Source organism: Sciurus carolinensis, chromosome 5, assembly GCF_902686445.1.
Source record: "Sciurus carolinensis chromosome 5, mSciCar1.2, whole genome shotgun sequence".
In the NCBI taxonomy this organism is placed as follows: domain Eukaryota; kingdom Metazoa; phylum Chordata; class Mammalia; order Rodentia; family Sciuridae; genus Sciurus; species Sciurus carolinensis.
Genome location: NC_062217.1, coordinates 146,196,848 through 146,214,018, shown reverse-complemented (window position 1 = coordinate 146,214,018; position 17,171 = coordinate 146,196,848). Strand labels below are relative to the sequence as shown.

Genomic DNA, 17,171 nt, shown 5'->3' with positions numbered 1-17,171 from the left:
ATACGCAAAAGGAGCAGACAGAAAGTAAGAGTAGAACCAATGCAAGTTGTAGGCTGAACTGTAGGGGTGGTGAGGTATGTGAGTATGTCTTTAGGTGTGCACGTGTGTCTACACATAGCTCCATCTATGTTATCTCCATGTATATTCCCTGTGGTCAGGCTATAGGGGTCCAGGGCATGGTCCATCCGATTTTGCTCAGTGACTTACTTTCATTGTCTGTCTTTGAATACTGGAGTTATTTCAACTTTCTTTTTTATCAATCCATTAAGTAGTGTCTTTTGAGTGAGTTTCTCCTGTCCTCAACGCAGCTAAGGAAAAGTACTATTTGGGATGCATCTGGAGAAAGGGTTTTTGTTTTTGTTTTTATTTTTATTTTTATTTTTGGTACCTGGGTTTGAACCCAGGGGTGCTTAACCACTAAGCCACATCCCCAGTCCTTTTTATTTTTTATTTTGAGATAGGGTCTAAGTTGCTTAGGATCTTGCTAATTTGCTGAGACTGGCTTTGAACTTGCAATCCTTCTGCCTCAGCCTCCCGAGCTGCTGGGATTGCATTTGTGCACCATCATGCCCAGCTGGAGGAATGGTTTTATGACTCCAGTGGGGAAGATTTTCAGGAAGCCATTTTTCACCAATATTGGGCTGTGGAATCTAATTTAGACAGTTAAGACACAAGCAGGCAGGCCAAAGGCAGGGCAAAGGTAACAAGATGATAACCAACTTGTGGTTTATTTTAACCCACCCAAATCAATAAGTCAAACAAACTGCCTGAACAGCCTATCAGTTGGGGGTTGTGAATTTTACCTCCTATGAGTCAGTTAACAATTGACAAGGGGAAGCAGTTAAACTCCTTGGTATCAGTTTTAGTTTTCATTCTATTGCTGTGTTAGCCACAGAGAATTCATTCACATGAAACCAACACAAACACACAGCGATCCCAGGCATGAAGGGTTGCACAAGGTTGCTTCAACAGCCAGTCTCTCAGGTCCTGGGTCTTACTGGGGTAGGAGAGTTTGTGACACAGGGCACTGTCCATACCTACAGTCCCCCTGAGCCCTGCTCTTCAAACATTCCCAGACTGAGGACCCCATGACTTTCCACCTCCTCCAGTTGGTCCTTTGCAGCATCTTCCCATTAATTTCTCCCTTTCCTCCAAGTGCATTGGGTCAAGGTCTTGTGTCTCCTGGTAAAGCAAATCCCTCTCTTGGCCTGTTCTCCCTTCTTTATTTTGTGGTGCTGGAGATCAAATCCAGGGCTTTCCTTAAAGCAGGCAAGTGCTTTACTTCTGAGCTACATCCCACTTTCTGCTTTCCCTTTTTAGCATCTCCTTCAGACTTCTAGGCACCTCAGCTCATCATCTCTGTCCTGAGCACCCCACTCCCTTAGCCTCCAGCACTCTGTTGCAATTGCCCCATTTGTTTGCTCTGCAAATATTTACCAAATGCCAATACCCAGGCAAAGTTACTAAATGCAGCTATGTTTCAGGCAGTGGCCAAAGCATTGTATGAGCATTAGTTCAATTAATCCTCACAATAACCCAAGGAGGCAGGGACTTTTATTATTATCAGCTTTATTAGGAGGACCTTGAGGTTAGAGAGGTGAAGAAATCTGCCCAAGGTCACAGGAAGGAGTTTTAAAAGAAGGAGGCAGGAAGTCTGGTTCCAGAGCCCACATTTTTATGGCTACCCAGTACTAAGGCCTCTGGGTTTTCTTTTTTTTCTTCTTCTTTTCAGAATTTTAAAGTTGTAGATGGACACAATATCTTTATATTATTTATTTACTTTTATATGGTGTTGAGAATCAAACCCAGTGCCTCACATGTGCAAGGCAAGTGCTCTACCACTGACCTACAACTCCAGCCCCTTCTTCTTTTTAATGTTGTACTATTTCCCCCTGACTGTGGGTTTTCTTTTCAAAACATCTCTCTTGGGCTGGGAAGATAGCTCAGATGGTAGCGTGCTTGCCTTGCAAGCACAAGGCCCTGGGTTTGATCCCCAGCACCGCAAAAAAAAAAAAAAAAAACATCTCTCTTGTCTTTTCCTCCCTTTCCCGCCCAGAACTTTATCGCCTGGTGCCTGGATGTTGTAACAGCCAGTCACAAATCTGCCTGACCAGAAAGTTTCCCTCTCAGCCCCAGTCCATTCTCCACACCATGTGGCCTGCCAATCTGCCGAAAACATCCTCTTCATCTTGTCATTCTTTTACCATCAAAGAACATATAATCTCTTTGGGAAGAAGGCATGCACATATGAGCCCCTGAGATAACTCTATAATGGAGGTAAATAACAAGAGCAGGGAGAACAAAACTCGAAGGTCACTTCCTGTGAAGAAACTGCATGACTTTCTCAGTACGAATTATAGACAGGAATGGACAGGGCAGGAAAGCCGAACTTCAGCTGAGCACAGAGCACAGAAATGGAATTAGAGGGGATAAATATTCTAATAGGAAATGGGGGTCTTAAGAGCTGGCCCCAGGGCTGGGTAGATAGCTCAGCTGGTAGAGTGCTTGCCTTGCAAGCACAAGGCCCTGAGTTCAATCCCCAGTACTGCAAAAAAAAAAAAAGAGCTGGCCCCAGCTGTCCTCTCTGCAGACCCTACCCTTTGAGATATTCCTTTAACACCTGTGCAGTTGGGGTGCGTGATCAAGACCCTGGTTTGACCTTCAGAATAAACAGGTTTGTGCTTTTTAAGAAACATATTAGGGTCGTCGTTGGTGGCACATGCCTACCCAAGAGGCTGAGGCAGGAGAATCCCAAATTCAAGGCCAACCATGGCAATTAGTGAGACACTATTTCAAAAATATAAAGGCTGGGCCAAGTGCAGTGCCGAATGCTTGTAATCCCAGCAGTTTGGGAGGTTGAGACAGGAAGATTTCGAGTTTAAAGCCAGCCTCAGCAACGTCAAGGCTCTAAGCAACTCAGTGAGACTCTGTCTCTAAATAAAATACAAAATAGGGCTTGGGATGTGGCTCAGTGGTTGACTGGCCCTGAGTTCAATCCCCAGTACCCCCAAAAAATAAAAAATGAAGAGCTGAAGATGCAGCTCAATGATAGAGTGCCCTGTGTAGGATCCCTATTAGCGAAAATACAAAAAACAAACAAACAAACAAAAAACCCAGGTTAGGGTTTGGGGTGTAGTTTAGTGGAAGACTGCTTGCTTAGCATTTGGGAGACCTTAGGTTTAATCTCCAGCACCAAAAAAAGCAAAAGAAAAAAGTAAAGGAACCCCCCACAAACAACAAGAAGAAAGACAATAACAACAACAACAAAAACATTGAGAAAGTCATTAAGAGGCAGGGTTTGCTGGCAGTGGCGGTGCACACCTGTAATTGCAGTGACTCAGGAGGCTGAGGCAGGAGAATCACAAGTTCAAGACCTGTCTTAGCAACTGTGTGAGACCCTCAGCAATTTAAAGGGATCCTCTCTCAAAATAAAGAATAAAAAGGGCTGGGCACATAGCTCAATGTTAAAGTGCCCTTGAGTTCAATCCTCAGTGAGAAACAAAAAGGGAGAGGTTCTTTTTTTTCTTTCTTTTTTTATTTTTCAGTACTAGGGGATTTTACCAGAGCCTCGCATATGCTAGGCAAGCACTCTGCCACTGAGCGATATTCCCAGCAAGAGGCATGGTTTTTTTTACATACCTCAGACTTTAAGCAGTGGCCTTAATTCAATACCTTCTAGGAATGATGTTTCATTATTTGCTATTTGTTTCCAATACAATATCTAATTTAATCTCCACATAATTCTAAGGCTCTGCCCTTGTCCCATTTTGCAGATGAGTTCATTGATATTGAGTTTATGGACTCTGTCCTGAATCACACAGCTAGTAAGGAAGGGCTGCTTGTAGAACCCAGGCTCTCATCTGTTATGTCTTTTGGGAAACACTGTTATGGGCAGGTCATTGTTCTTCCTTCAGCTATGGATGGAAACAATGCACGGGAGAGTTTTCTCCTTTGCCTGCACGAGCTTGTATGGTGTTCAAATGGAGTGCACCTTCAAGAGGAAACCTCTCTGGGCTTCCATCTCTAAATGAGGCAGTAGCACCAGACTGCCAAAGCCGGAGCTCTCCCGGGGCTGACATTCTGTGATTACTGAGCATTGGTGGAAGAGGGGGGAGCTAATTGAGTGAGTTAGTAATTTGGTTGCCAAGGTAACTCTTTCCTGATTGGAAGGAAGGGATCACAGGGTTCAACGCAGACTTTGCTGGATAGGAAAGTGGTGTCTGATCTTCGCTCCATATTTCAGCTTCTGAGCTGGAAAAAGAGAAAGAGAAAAAAAGAAAGGATAAAAATTGAATCCGAATATAGTAGCATTTATGCCTAAATTAGAAAGAAATCTTAGGATGGCAGACTCTGGAATCCTCTATAGGGTGTGGCATTTTTTTCCAAATTACTTGTTGTTTGCCAAATGATCCATGTCATCTTATTTAAAAAATTTTTTTCATTCAGTTTGTAGCTTTGGTCTTTCATCTCATCCAGGCCATTTTCTATAGCTAGCTGTCTTCATGGGATGCTGAACATTTTGTAAGAAAATGGGTATGTCCTATGTGGCGTTTCCTAGCTCAGTCTAGGCACCTGGGGCAGAGCTTTCCAGGATTCCAATGGCAGGGCTACCAATTTGGGCAACTGCAAGGGTGTCATTCATATTATGGTGTATGTGCAGTGTTGTGCAGTGAACAGTGCTGGATCCTGTAAGATGGTGTCAAGTTATTGGAAAGAGGCCTGAACTGGGAGCCCATAGACCTGAGTTCCAGACTCAGCTTGATCTCTGATTTCATAAATGACTTTGGTAGGTCACTCTGCCCTGCCCAACTCCCCAGACTAATTTTGCATTTATAAAATGGTCTAATATGTAGATCAGTGGTGGAGCACTTGCTTAACTTCCTTAAGACCTTAGGTGTCGGGCTGGGGATATAGCTCAGTTGGTAGAGTGCTTGCCTTGCAAGCACAAGCCCCTGGGTTCAATTCCCAGCACCGCAAAAAAAAAAAAAAAAAAAAAAAAAAGACCTTAGGTGTAATCCCCAGTACACCAGCCCCCCAGCCTAACAGCTTTGAAAGATTATTTATAAAAGTCCTAATTTTTTCCAAAGAGGATTTTGGGGTGAATAGTAAAATTTGATAGGAAGTTTTAGAGCTGAACAGTTACAGGATTCAGGATTATAGGGTATTTCAAGTGTCTTATACGGAGTAGGTACTAGTTTTCTCCAGTTTTCCTTTTTCAAGGATGAGACTGTACTGTGTGAACCCTAAGGCTGAGTTGGCCTTAGCATTCTAGAAGCCAGCATAATCAGTGCAGTGGCATGGAATCATAGGCAGTTTGAGGATGGAAAGAAAGCCTTGGATTGCTTCCAACCCTTGACCGCTAAGATTCTTCCACAGTTAAGAATCTGAGCTAACTCAGGACTGCTCCCATGCTAGGGGTTCCTGACCACTTTCTTCACATGCTCAGTACCCATAGGTAGAAGCCCACTGTACTGTTGGCAGCCCCTTTCTCAGTTTGTTTTAGAGTTTCCATAATCACTCCTCCCTTGTTGGGTAACATGAGACTGAACACACTGCAGTCCTTTCTGGGCAGATAATGGAAAATAGCTTTCTGGGTGTGTTCTGGAGGTAGGTCTCCTCAGAGACCTATGTATTTGAGAGAGAGAATGGGACAAATGAGAATGAGTCAAAAAGGGAGATAGAAACTGGCTGAGGTAGCACATGCCTGTAATCCCAGTTTGGGAGACTGAGGCAGAGGGATCACAAGTTCAAGGGTAGCCTCAGCAACTTATAAGACCCTAAGCCACTTAGTAAGACCCTGTCTCAAAATAAAAAATAAAAACGGCTAGGGATGTGGCTCAGTGGTTCAAATGCCCTTGGGTTCAGTCCCTGGTACAAAAAAAAAAAAAAAAAAAAAAAAGGGTGGTGGTGGTGGAATAGACAATCAGGACACAAACTCACTCTCTCCAGAAAACAGTTTTGGCATCTTGCATCTTGGCTCATACTGTTTTATGAATAGCTGAGGATCCAGTCAGTTGGCCACGTAGGGCTAGTCATGGGAAGGAAGGAATGGGGACTAGATAGCTAGATAGTGTTCATCTCCAGTACATGCCAGTCAGTCACCCTGTGACTTTTATGTCATTATCCCTGTAGTACAAATGAGGAAATGGAAGCCCACAGAGGTTGAGCAACTTGCTCAAGGTTCCCTCCCCGCTTAATAAGTGAACTCAAATGCCAGGTACCCTTTCTGTCACCCAACCTCGCTCCTTCCGTTACTAAAGCAACAGAACAAGAGGGGTAGAGAAGGGTTGCTGTGTTACTGCAGGGACAGAATGGTAGTAAATATGCCAAGGGCAAAGAGGGAGGAGCCCTTTAATAAGCTCCCAGTCAATTTTCCAACACCATTCTTGCACCTTGAGCAGCCTCCTGACCAACAGTTCACTTAAATAACCACAGTAGAAGGAAAAATAAATGATAAGCTGCCCCCGCTGCAATGAGTGGCAGATCTAATATCCTTTGCTAACAGTTAGAGGCAGCTTCATAACACATTGCCATCCCTAGCTAGTAATCCAAAAGCTGTGAGGTTTTGGTGAATGGGATTTGTCCAAAACCTGACCTCACTTTCATTTAATTTCATGCCAGCATTGATACACACCCAGCTGAGCAGACCTCAGTCTAACTAGTGAGCTGCTCAGACACAAAGGCGCTCTAATTATCATCAGCAAGCCAGGCTGACAGGGATTTCAAGTGTTTTCATGTTTATGGAGATCAGAGAAATATGTTCTGTACATCTTTCCCCACTGGTGGCAAGTACAAAATAAAACTGAACAAAAAAACCAACACATTTATTCAAAACAGGTCTTTCAGTTAAGTTAAAATCCTATAATCAGGATAGCCACGATTCCAGACACTCCGGTGCGAAGTGTAGATATGTCAACAGCCACATCTGGATGCTGAACAAGCCATTGACTCTATAAAACTAAAACAACAAAACGTCTTAGTGCCCTCAGAGAGTGAACAGTATGTTCCATGCACTTCACCATGATCACAATGGCAAAGCCTGCAGCTTCTCCATTTGGAGGGTCACATTTTCTACTCGATTTCTTTCACTTACAAAGGCGAGCGGGCACGGCTGGGGGAGGGGAAGGAGGAAATCAACTCCGGCTACCCAGGGAATTGCAGCTGTTATTGCAAATGGCCCCGGAGAGCCCATTATAAGATGCTGTGCTAGGCTGTGTCCCTCGAGTGCCTGTCACGTGGTGCTTCCCTAGCCCCTCGACCCTGCCCCCAGGATAGCCAGCGCCACCCGCTTGAGTAGGGGAGAGAGCCAAAGGGGTGAGGAGGGACCACGGACCATGTCTCAGGGCAGTTTCCATGAAAGCATGGAGCCCAGCCAGGGGCGGTGACCGCCCGCGGGAAGCACAGGCTCCCTGCACCTCCCTACTTCTCCACTCGTGGTGGTGGCGGCGCGCATGTCCTCAGGAGACTCAAGCACTTGCAAAATACAGCGCTCTTCTCTGAGCACAGGCAGACCCGTTTACCCTCCCTGCAGGAGTCCCGCAACGCAGTGAGCGCCCAGGCAACAGTGACCTTGAACTCTAGGAGGGACAGGCAGACTGCGAAAACACATTAGAGAGGACCGGGGTTCATTCCACATCTCACTTTACCCTTCCACCACCCAATATCCGCGCCGCCGCCTACCATACCCACCCCGTGGGTACAGCCCTCACCCAGTACTCTGAAAACTGCAGCCAGTTGCAAAGAGAGGCTTGAGAAAAAGGGTTACTCCTATTCAACCCCAAGAGAGTGTTTTCTTAGTACCGCATTTTCTATATTGAAACCAATACCCGCAAAGTCACAAGATGATATTTTAAGTGTCAAAAATCTCAAATCTGGCAGTTTGGGGTAGATTCCTGAAATTATCGTCTACTCTTGTCCCCTTCTCCCGAAGTGGATCAGGAACCAGCCCTGCAAAGATGAAGCAAGTAACTGGGACCATGCTCCTTCGTTCTGATGCTTGGCGATCCTGAGAAGCGTGAACCGTGGCCACGTGGTCACCTGGCTGGCCCAGAAGCTGCGCGGAACTGCACACTGAGCGGCCAGGTCCGGTCACGCCAAATAAGGAGTCCTACTAAGTGTGAGCTTGGGGTGCGCTCCATAAAATGTCTTAAATAGGGCTAACCAAGTCCTGGATTGGGGACCTCGACCTCAGTTCCCCACGAAAACTTTCACGATTTTTTGGTTCCCGGTCTTCGTTAGCTTATTATTATTATTATTGTTATTATTATTAATTATTTCTACTTCCAAAAGCTAGAGTTCTCCAGTAGTCTGAGCAGGGTCACAGCCCTCAGAGGAATCCCTTGCCTCTACAGTTAAGAGGCTGGCGTGGTGGCCACCTTGGCTGTTAGCTGCCAGGCACAAGAACACCGTCTACGGTTATGAGCTGCGCCCTTCTGCCGGACGCCCCAGGGTCACTGCAGGCCGCTCGAGGGCTTCGGGGTGAAGGGGGCTCGTGCACTGGAGCCGACAGAGGACCCAAGAGAGGGTGTTGGGGAAGCTTTGCATGTAACTGCAGCCGTCGCGAATGAAGCCTTCTGACTGCCTCCTTGATGAGGTTTCCCGAGAGCACGAGCTGCTGCAGGAGTTGGTGCGGATCGTCGTCGCCACTGCAGGTGTCGGGCTGGGACCCGCGTCGCTGCTGCAGTCGGCGGGACGCGGCAGCGCTCCGTAGCCATCCTCGCCGGCACGGGCCGGACAGAGGCTGCGGGATGCCCTGTTTGCCGGCTTCCGGAGGGCCATCAAGGCCGGGCTGAGAGGGCAATGGAGATAGCGCGCTTGGGCCTGAGGAGAGCTCCGCCACGCAATAGGGCGCAGCGCGACCCCGCACGCGACCGCGGTCCCCGAGGGCGCAGCGTAGAGCTCCTGGGGGCGCCGGCCCCACAGCCTCGGACGACGCGGGTCGCAGCAGCAGCGGAACGGCCCGGGGCCGGGCCTTGTCTGCCGGCAGCGCCACCCGGGGCTGCAACGGAGGCCCCGGGGGCACGCACGGGGAGGCCGGACTGTCGTGCGCCGCGTCCAGCTGCAGCGTCTGGCCGATCTGGGCTACCAGTCGGTCCACCTCGCCCGAGCCGCCCAGCGTCACCGACTGCTCCAGCAGGAGGAAGCTGTCGTCGTCGTCCTCCTCCTCCCCCTCCGCTTCCTCGCCGGCTTCCTCTTCCTCCTCCCTCCGGCACGGCATGGTTCCCTTCCCGGGTACCCTAAGCTCTGCGGGCGTCGCTGGCGGCTCGGCTGCCCGCGGGATCGGTGGGCCGTAGCACAGGAAGACGCGGGTGGAGGCTGAAGTCGGGGCCGGGGTGCGGGTGACGCGGAAGCCGGGACCCGCCAGGCGGTCGCGCCGCGCGCCTGCAGCCGGGGAGCCGGAATCCTGCCGGCTCGGGTTGATTTGTAAACAATGGGTGACGTCTGCGGGCTCTACCACAGCGCCGAGCCGGGGGGGTGGGCGCCCGTGGCGGTTAGGATTCCTTTAGGGCTGGGGTCCAGAGTGAAGCCTGGGTGCCTCTGAGCTCTATAACTTTGCCTCCGGTTTGTGCGGGTCCCCTGGAGTGCTGATCGTGGCTCCCTCAGGTGGGCGTGATTGGCATACCGGAAGATAGACACCCTGGCGGACTCTGTTGGTTCCTTCCACGCACAAGCACACACACTTCCACACACTTCCATACACTCCTTCTCTCCGTACGTCAATTCGTCTGGTTTTAGCATTTGCGTTTTTGAGGTCAGGTTGCCGGCGTCAGGAGAGGGTGGCAAGGAGAGCGAGTCAGACTGAGAATCGGTGTGACGATTATGGAAACGAGGCTAACAGAGACGAAAGGAGGAAGGGGACCCTGTCCTGCAATGGGGGTGGTGGAGTTGGAAATGGCAAAGAAAGGCCACAGATGAATGTTTCTTGACTGGAAGCCTGGGTGTGTGGGGGCCGGGACTGGCATTATTGGAGAGGAGGAGATTGCCGGTCTTGGGAGAAGCTGTGAGCTGGAAAGTTTTTAGAAGAACGCATCAGCCCAATGGGGAATATCTTCTCTGAGGGGGTAGCAAGAGAGGAAAAGATGAGGCGTTTGGATGAGAAGGAAGCCACGGGGCCATCTTAACCCTTCAAAGTATCGCGGTTGATTTAATAGTTAGCCAAGACTTCATTTCTTTTTCCTTTTCTTTTCCTTTTGTCCTGGGGATCGAATCCAGAGGTTACATTCTCAGCCATTTTTTAAAAATTTGAGACAGAGTCTTGCTAAGTTGCTTAGAGTCTTGCTAAGCTACTGCGTTGGTCTGGAAGTTTCGATCCTCCTGCCTCAACCTCCCGAGTCTCTTGGTTTATAGGCATGGGCCACGGTGGCTAAGATTTCTTTTTTTTTAATGTTAATTTTTAATTTATTGGTTTATTGATTTTCGTTTCTAGGGCCAGAATCCAGGGCCTCAAGCATGGTAGGAAAGCACTAAATGTTTTGCCAGTGATCTATACTCCCAGCCCAAAATTTCATGTTTCAAAAGCAGAAAGGGCAGAAAATAATCCTTTATTGTCATGTTGTGTTGAAATCTTTAGACCTTTATTCAAAATCCTAAATTCCCCAGGCATACCTTTCAAACACTATACTTGCAGGTAGACTAAGCAGGGGCCCAGCCAGTGAGTGTCTTGCTGGTGGAGCTGCAGCTACTCAGAAGGCTGAGCATTTGGTGGCCAGCAGGCAACATGGCAAGACCCTGCATCAAAATAAATAAATAAATAAACAAACAAATAAATAAATAAGAAGGAAAGAAAGTCAGCCAGGGGAGAGAAATTATCAGGCCTAGTGCTGGGGATCATACCCAGGGTCTCATGCACACAAGGCAATTACAGTACCACTGAGCTATACCCCATCCCAGAAATATTATAAACTTGTCCTTTACCAAAAAAATTGAGTGTATAAGTAAAATGAAAGAATCATATATGTAAATTGTCCATCATTAAAGTTGTTTTAGCTGATGTGGGTGTTGCACCCCTGTAGTCCCAGTAAACTGGGAGGCTGAGGCAGGAGGACTGTGAGTTCAAGGCCAGCCTGGGCAATTTAGCAAAATCCTATCTCAAAATAAAACAAAAAAGGGGCTTGGAATGTGTTGGACACAGTGGCGCAGGCCTATAATCCCAGTGACTTGGGAGACTGAAGCAGGAGGATGACAAGTTCAAAGCCAACCTTAATAACTTAGCGAAGTATTTAGTAACTCAGGGAGACCCTGACTCAAATAAAAAATAAAAAGGGGCTGAGGATATGGCTCAGTGGTTAAGCACCCCTGAGTTCAATGCCCTGTGTCAAAAAAAAAAAGGGGGAGGCTTGGGATGTAATTCATTGGCAAAGTGCCCCTCAGTTCAATCCTCAGTACTGAAAAAAAAAAAAAAAATAGCCATAAAGCAGTCACACAAACACACAGAAGCCAACTAGGAAAGTTTGGGCTATGTGCAAGTTGTAGGGAGCTCCTTTAAAATTTAAACTTTAAAGGTGTTCTTTAAAAATTTAAAGGTGTTCCTTTAGAAAAGGAGGTGTGATGGGGGATACAGGTAAGTCCAAAACAAGCATCTTTTTTTTTTTTTTTTGTGGTGCTGGTGATCGAACCCAGGGCCTTGTGCTTGCAAGGCAAGCACTCTACCGACTGAGCTATCTCCCCAGCCCCCAAACAAGCATCTTGGTGGACATTTCCCAAGATGACAAGTACAGAACCAAAATTTAGGAAGGGTAAGATGGAGCAAAGAGGGGGAAGAGCTGATTGAAAAGAGCTGGTTTATTTTTGTCAAGAGTGGAGGGAAGAATGTCAGAGGAAAAGGGATTTAGAAGAAAGTCATTGATTTCTAAATCGAGGAAATCTGTACTTTTATGTATTTTCATAAAGCCCATCATCTCATTTTAGTGGATTCCTTAGGATTTTCTGTACAGCAAATCACATGGCATTTGCAGATAGAAATAGATTTGGGACACGAATGGTATGAATCTACATTGTGCAGAACCATAGAAACGAAAAGATGTACCCCATTTGTGTACAATGAATCAAAATGCAGTCTGTAAAAAAATAATTAAATTTTAAAAAAGGTAAGAAATAGATTTGGGGGTCCTGGGGTTGTGGCTCAATGGTAAAGCACTAGCTTAGCATGTGTGAGGCACTGGGTTCAATTCTCAGCACCACATATAAATAAACGAAAAAAAATAAAGGACTATCAACATCTAAAAAATATTTAAAAAAAATAGAAATAGATTTGCTTCCTTTATAGTCTGGATGCCTTTTATTTTTCTTGCCTAATTGTCCTGACTAGAAACTCTAAAACAATTTGAATACAAGTGGTGAGAGCAGACATCCTCATCTTGTTCCTGATCTTAGGGGACAGCATTGTCTTTCACATTAGGCATGATGTTAACTGTGGGTTTTCTATGGATAGATGACCTTTAATCAGGTTGAGGACATTTATTTCTATTCTTGATTTGTTTTTTTTTTTTTTTCTTTTTGTCATGAAAAATTTATCTCCTCATCTTATTTATGAATTTGTTTATTTTTCCTCATCTTGACATGTTGTTCATTTGAGAGTAGGCTCAAGCAGCTGTTTACTGATTATGGTATTTAGAACCTTCAGAACTTAATTATGTAAAATATTGGAATGGGATCGGGAGGTGAAAAAAATAAAATTTTAAGATGAAAAGAATTAGTAATACCATTTGTGTTTTTATTCTCTGACTCAAAATTTAAAAGTCTCATGCATCAATAAAGGCATGAAAAATGAAAAATAGCATAAACACTTCGGAAAAAATTCTGGCAGTTAGTTTCTCATACAACCAAACATAGACCTACCCTGTAGCATGGTTCCACTCCTAAATATTTACCCGTATTTGCACATGGGGTCTACATCAAGGCTTATAGGCAGGTGATCATAGCAACTTTATTGATAAAAGCTAAAAACTGGAAACAAGTGTTCATCAATAGGTAAATAGATAAGCAACCTAAGGGACATTCATACACTGATGATGAGAGTACAATTTAGTAACAGAGTCCTGAATATTGCTATACTTAGAAATGTGGATGAAGACCCAAACCAGAATCAGCGCAAAAGAAGCCAGAGAAAAAAGAGCACAAAGCATATGATTCTGCTTATATGAAATTCTCGAACAGGCAAAGTAACTTATGATGGGAAGAAACTCAGAAGACTGACTACATTTGAAGAGGCATGAGGGAAACTTGGGACTGGTCATGATATTCTACATCTCCATATCTTGATTTGGGTTTCTCTGTTAGACCCATGTTAAAACTCATCAAATGGTGCATTTCAGAATTTATTGTAAAATTTACACGGAAAGTAAAAACTGTAAGCAAATATTGAAGTCTAGTTAATAGACATGCTAATAAGCTTAAAAATGGGTGATGCTTGCAATTAAGTACAGGAAAATGTGAGATAGATTAATACGTGGATAGAAGGATGGTTAACAGGTGATAAAGTGTTTATAGCAAAGTATTAATGTTGCAATATGATCCATCAATTCTACTACTAGGGATAGATATCCCTGAAAGAATGGAAAACATACACTTACACAAAAATATGTACACAAACATTGAGAGCAGCGTCATTCATAATGGCCCAAAAGTAGTAACAACCCAAATGTTCATCAGCTGATGAATGGATGAACAGAATGTCTTATATTCGTACAGTGGATTATTATTCACCACAAAAAAGCATAAAAGTGTTAATCCATGGAACAACATGGATGAACCTTGAAAACATGCTGAATAAAAGAAGCCAGGCACAAAAGCCAACATATGATCTCATTTATATGAAATGTCCAGAATAGACAAATCCATAGAGACAGAAAGTAGATTAGTGGTTGCCAGGGGATGGGAGGAGAAGGGAATTAGGACTAACTGTTAATGGGTACGGGTTTTCTTTTTGGAGTGATGAAAATGTTCTGGAATTAGGGATGATGTTTGTGCCACATAGTGAATATACGAACCATCATTGAAGTATGCACCTTAAAATGGTGAATTTTATGTTATGTGAAGTATGTCTCAACTTTTTACATGTTTAAAAATGTTAATGGTAGAATCTAGGTGCTGGTGCTGGACAAGAGGGTGTTCACTGTCAAATTCTTTTAATTTTGTTGACCATTAAGATTTTTGTAATCCAATGTTAGGATCAGCAAACCTCAGAAAAGAGATTAATTGTGTGACACCTTTTAGAACTGCCCAGGGCACAGAGGACTCTCGCTGATTGTTGGGAAGGGGAGATGGGAGGAGGGAGAAGTATCCACCTACTTCAAGGTTGGCAGGTGCCCACAGAGGACTCACTCACGTAGGGGTGAAAGGATGTTGGCATCTGCTACAGTTGACTAAATCCTCCACTGTGGAGGATTTCAAACTGTACTGGGAGGATAAGACAGGACTGTTTGCAAAGCCAGCAGCAGCCCTGAGTGATGATCCTAGGAAGCAGCACAGCAGGTGCAGGGTTGCTTCTCCGCTAGTCCCTTCTTGCCTGTCAGTTACCTAAACAGGGAAGCTCTGGAGCCGGGCTGGCTGGGGAGTAGGGATTCATACTGAGAATTTTAGAGATTAGGGAATTCAAACTGTGATGCTAAGAGGTGTCAATGAGGTTTTAAACACCTATCAGTAGAGGAGCTCAGGGAGCTGTGGAAGGCAGAAGTTGAAATGTCTTAAAGCTGCTCACTGGGCAGGGAAGATAAGCAGCCACTGGCTAAGTAGGGTGCTAGAGTCATTGGATCTAGAACCCAGTGGTTATAATGTCCACATAGCTTTGGGGTTGACACTGATGCCACAGTGTGGAGTATTTTGCAATTTATAAAAGGAAAATGGACTCAAGGTTGGAGAGGTAGTTGGAGGATTGCAGTCGAGAGGTGGGAGACTTGTGCAGTGTTCTGTGTTGAATAGTGTTCAAGATCACTATTCCCATCACTCGAGAACCTACAAAGGAAATAGGAACTTTTTAGGAAATAGGAACTTTGCAGAGGTAATAAAATTAAGGTGAAGTCATATTGGGTGAGGGTGGGCCCTAATGCAGGAGCTGGCATGCTCATCAAATGAGAATATTTGGACACAGAGACATGCCAGGAGAAGCACATGTGGTGACAGAGGCAAAGATTGAATTTCTGTTGCCACAAACCAAGAACACCAAGGAAAATGAAACAAGGGATTATACTTATTGTTGCAACTCACACTGGCAGCTCAAGGACTGAGAGTCTCTGTAATGGATGTTGGGTCATGCTAGGCCCCGGAAGCAAGAGTGAAGAGATGGAAGGATGAGCGGTCATCAAATCCCTCACAGTTCATGGTTCACAGGGGGAAATGGCCACGTCAAGACCACATGAGGAAGACTCATATAGGCTGAAGCAGTTAGTGTTCCCATTTCTAAGACGTCACTGCCTTTTGCCAAATGGGTGCCAGTGAACTGAAGAAACAGATGCTCAAATTCAGCGTGTGATTAGTTGTAGGTGTCAAGGAGAGGCAGTCTGGAATTTGCAGAGACTTCACGACCATCTGGATGCCTGGCACAGCTGTGCTATAGACAAAGTTTTAAGTTAGGAAATAACTGCTGGGTAACCTAATTCACTATGTATTTTAAATTCTGGCTTTAAAAAATTTGAATAGATAATACAGCTACATGGTTCAAAATTCAAAAGGCAATAGAGCATCATCTGTTGTGTGCTCTTCTTGAAGTTATTCTATGCACTTTATTTATATTCTACCTTCCCTTATTAGATAAGTAGAAGCTATATGGGGGCTGCTATTTGTCTCCTAATTACTATTCTTCCAATTCAGAACCCCCAAGTTGTAGCTGCATCAGAGCCACAAGACATTTATCAACTTCTTTTGCAAAGAGATGTGGCCATGTGACCAAGTTCTGAACAGTGAGAGGGATATAAGTAAAAAGTCTTGTGTCACACTTTTAGAAAATTTTCCTGTGAGGAAGAGGGCAAGACTCTCTCTCTGATACTGGAGATTGAACCCATGGGTGCTTTACTACTGAGTTACAACCCCAGCCCTTCTTATTTAGAAACAGGGTCTCACTAAATTGCTTAGGGTCTGGCTAGATTTCTGAGGCTAGACTCGAACTTGCAATCCACCTGCTTTAGCTTCCTGAGTCACTGGATTACAAACATGCACCACGCTGCCTTTCTCTGTTTCATTCACCTTGGTGCCTTGAATGTGGATGTGATAGAGTTCTAGCAATCATATTAATCCATGAAGATCAGGGATGAAAGGTCAGTGAATATAAAGGAGTCTCAAGATACAAATACAATCCTAGACTGCCTACCTCTGAATCTCTTTTATGTTGGAACAAAATAATTTTCTATTTTGTTTAGGTCAACCAGGACTGTTTTAAAGATAATACTAACATAATCAGAAAATCTGCAAAGGTGGTTTGGAAAGTACCAAACAGGCAGTACTATCAGCAGTGCTCAGAGCAAGAAAGAAAGTAGATAATAATAGTAACTACCAAATATTGATGATTATTTTTTTTTCTTGTGGTATTGGGGATTGAATGAGGGGCACTTTACCACTGAGTTGTTTTTAATATTTTTTATTTTGAGACAGAGTCTCACTAACTTGCAAAACCAGTCTGATTTTGTGAACCTCTTGACTCAGCCTCTTGAGTTGCTGGGACTCTAGGTATGTACCACTGTGCCAGGCAAATGTCAATTGTCCTTAAAAGTTTAATTGAAAAAAAAATTTGATTGAGATATAATTTACATATCATAAAATTCACTCATTTGAAGTGTATAGTACAAGCCAGGCATGGTGGCATATGCCTGTAATCCCCACGACTTGGGAGGCTGAGGCAGGAGGGTTGAGAGTTCAAAGACACCCTCGGCAATTCAGCAAGGTCCTAAGCAACTCAGTGAGACCATGATTCTAAATAAAATATAAAAAAGCGTTGGGGATGTTGCTCAGTGGTTCCCTGGATTCACTCCCTGGTACCAAATAAGTAAATAAATAGTACAGTTTAATAACTTTTAGATATTTACAGAGTTGTGCAACCATTACCATAATCTAATTTTAGAATTTTGCATCACCCCCCAAAGGGAACTTTGTACCCATTAGCTATATTAGGTATTTATTCTATTCCTGGAACCCCAAAAAGTGCTTTACAGAGATTATTTACTTCAGTCTTTCAGTAACTT

The 17,171-nt window shown here is 44.7% G+C and overlaps 1 protein-coding gene across 1 annotated transcript; it reads right to left on the bottom strand.

Annotated features, from left to right (window-relative positions):
• Positions 1-6,803: 6,803 nt before the first annotated feature.
• Positions 6,804-9,406, bottom strand: Frat1 (FRAT regulator of WNT signaling pathway 1). The gene has a single exon (XM_047553095.1). The coding sequence runs from the start codon at positions 9,215-9,217 to the stop codon at positions 8,384-8,386; it is 834 nt and encodes a 277-aa protein (XP_047409051.1). The 5' UTR covers positions 9,218-9,406; the 3' UTR covers positions 6,804-8,383.
• Between the last annotated feature and the right edge of the window lie 7,765 nt (positions 9,407-17,171).

Coding starts and splice junctions, on each gene's coding strand:
- Frat1 (XM_047553095.1), bottom strand. CDS start 9,217: ATGCCGTGCCGGAGGGAGGAGGAAGAGGAAGCCGGCGAGGAAGCGGAG.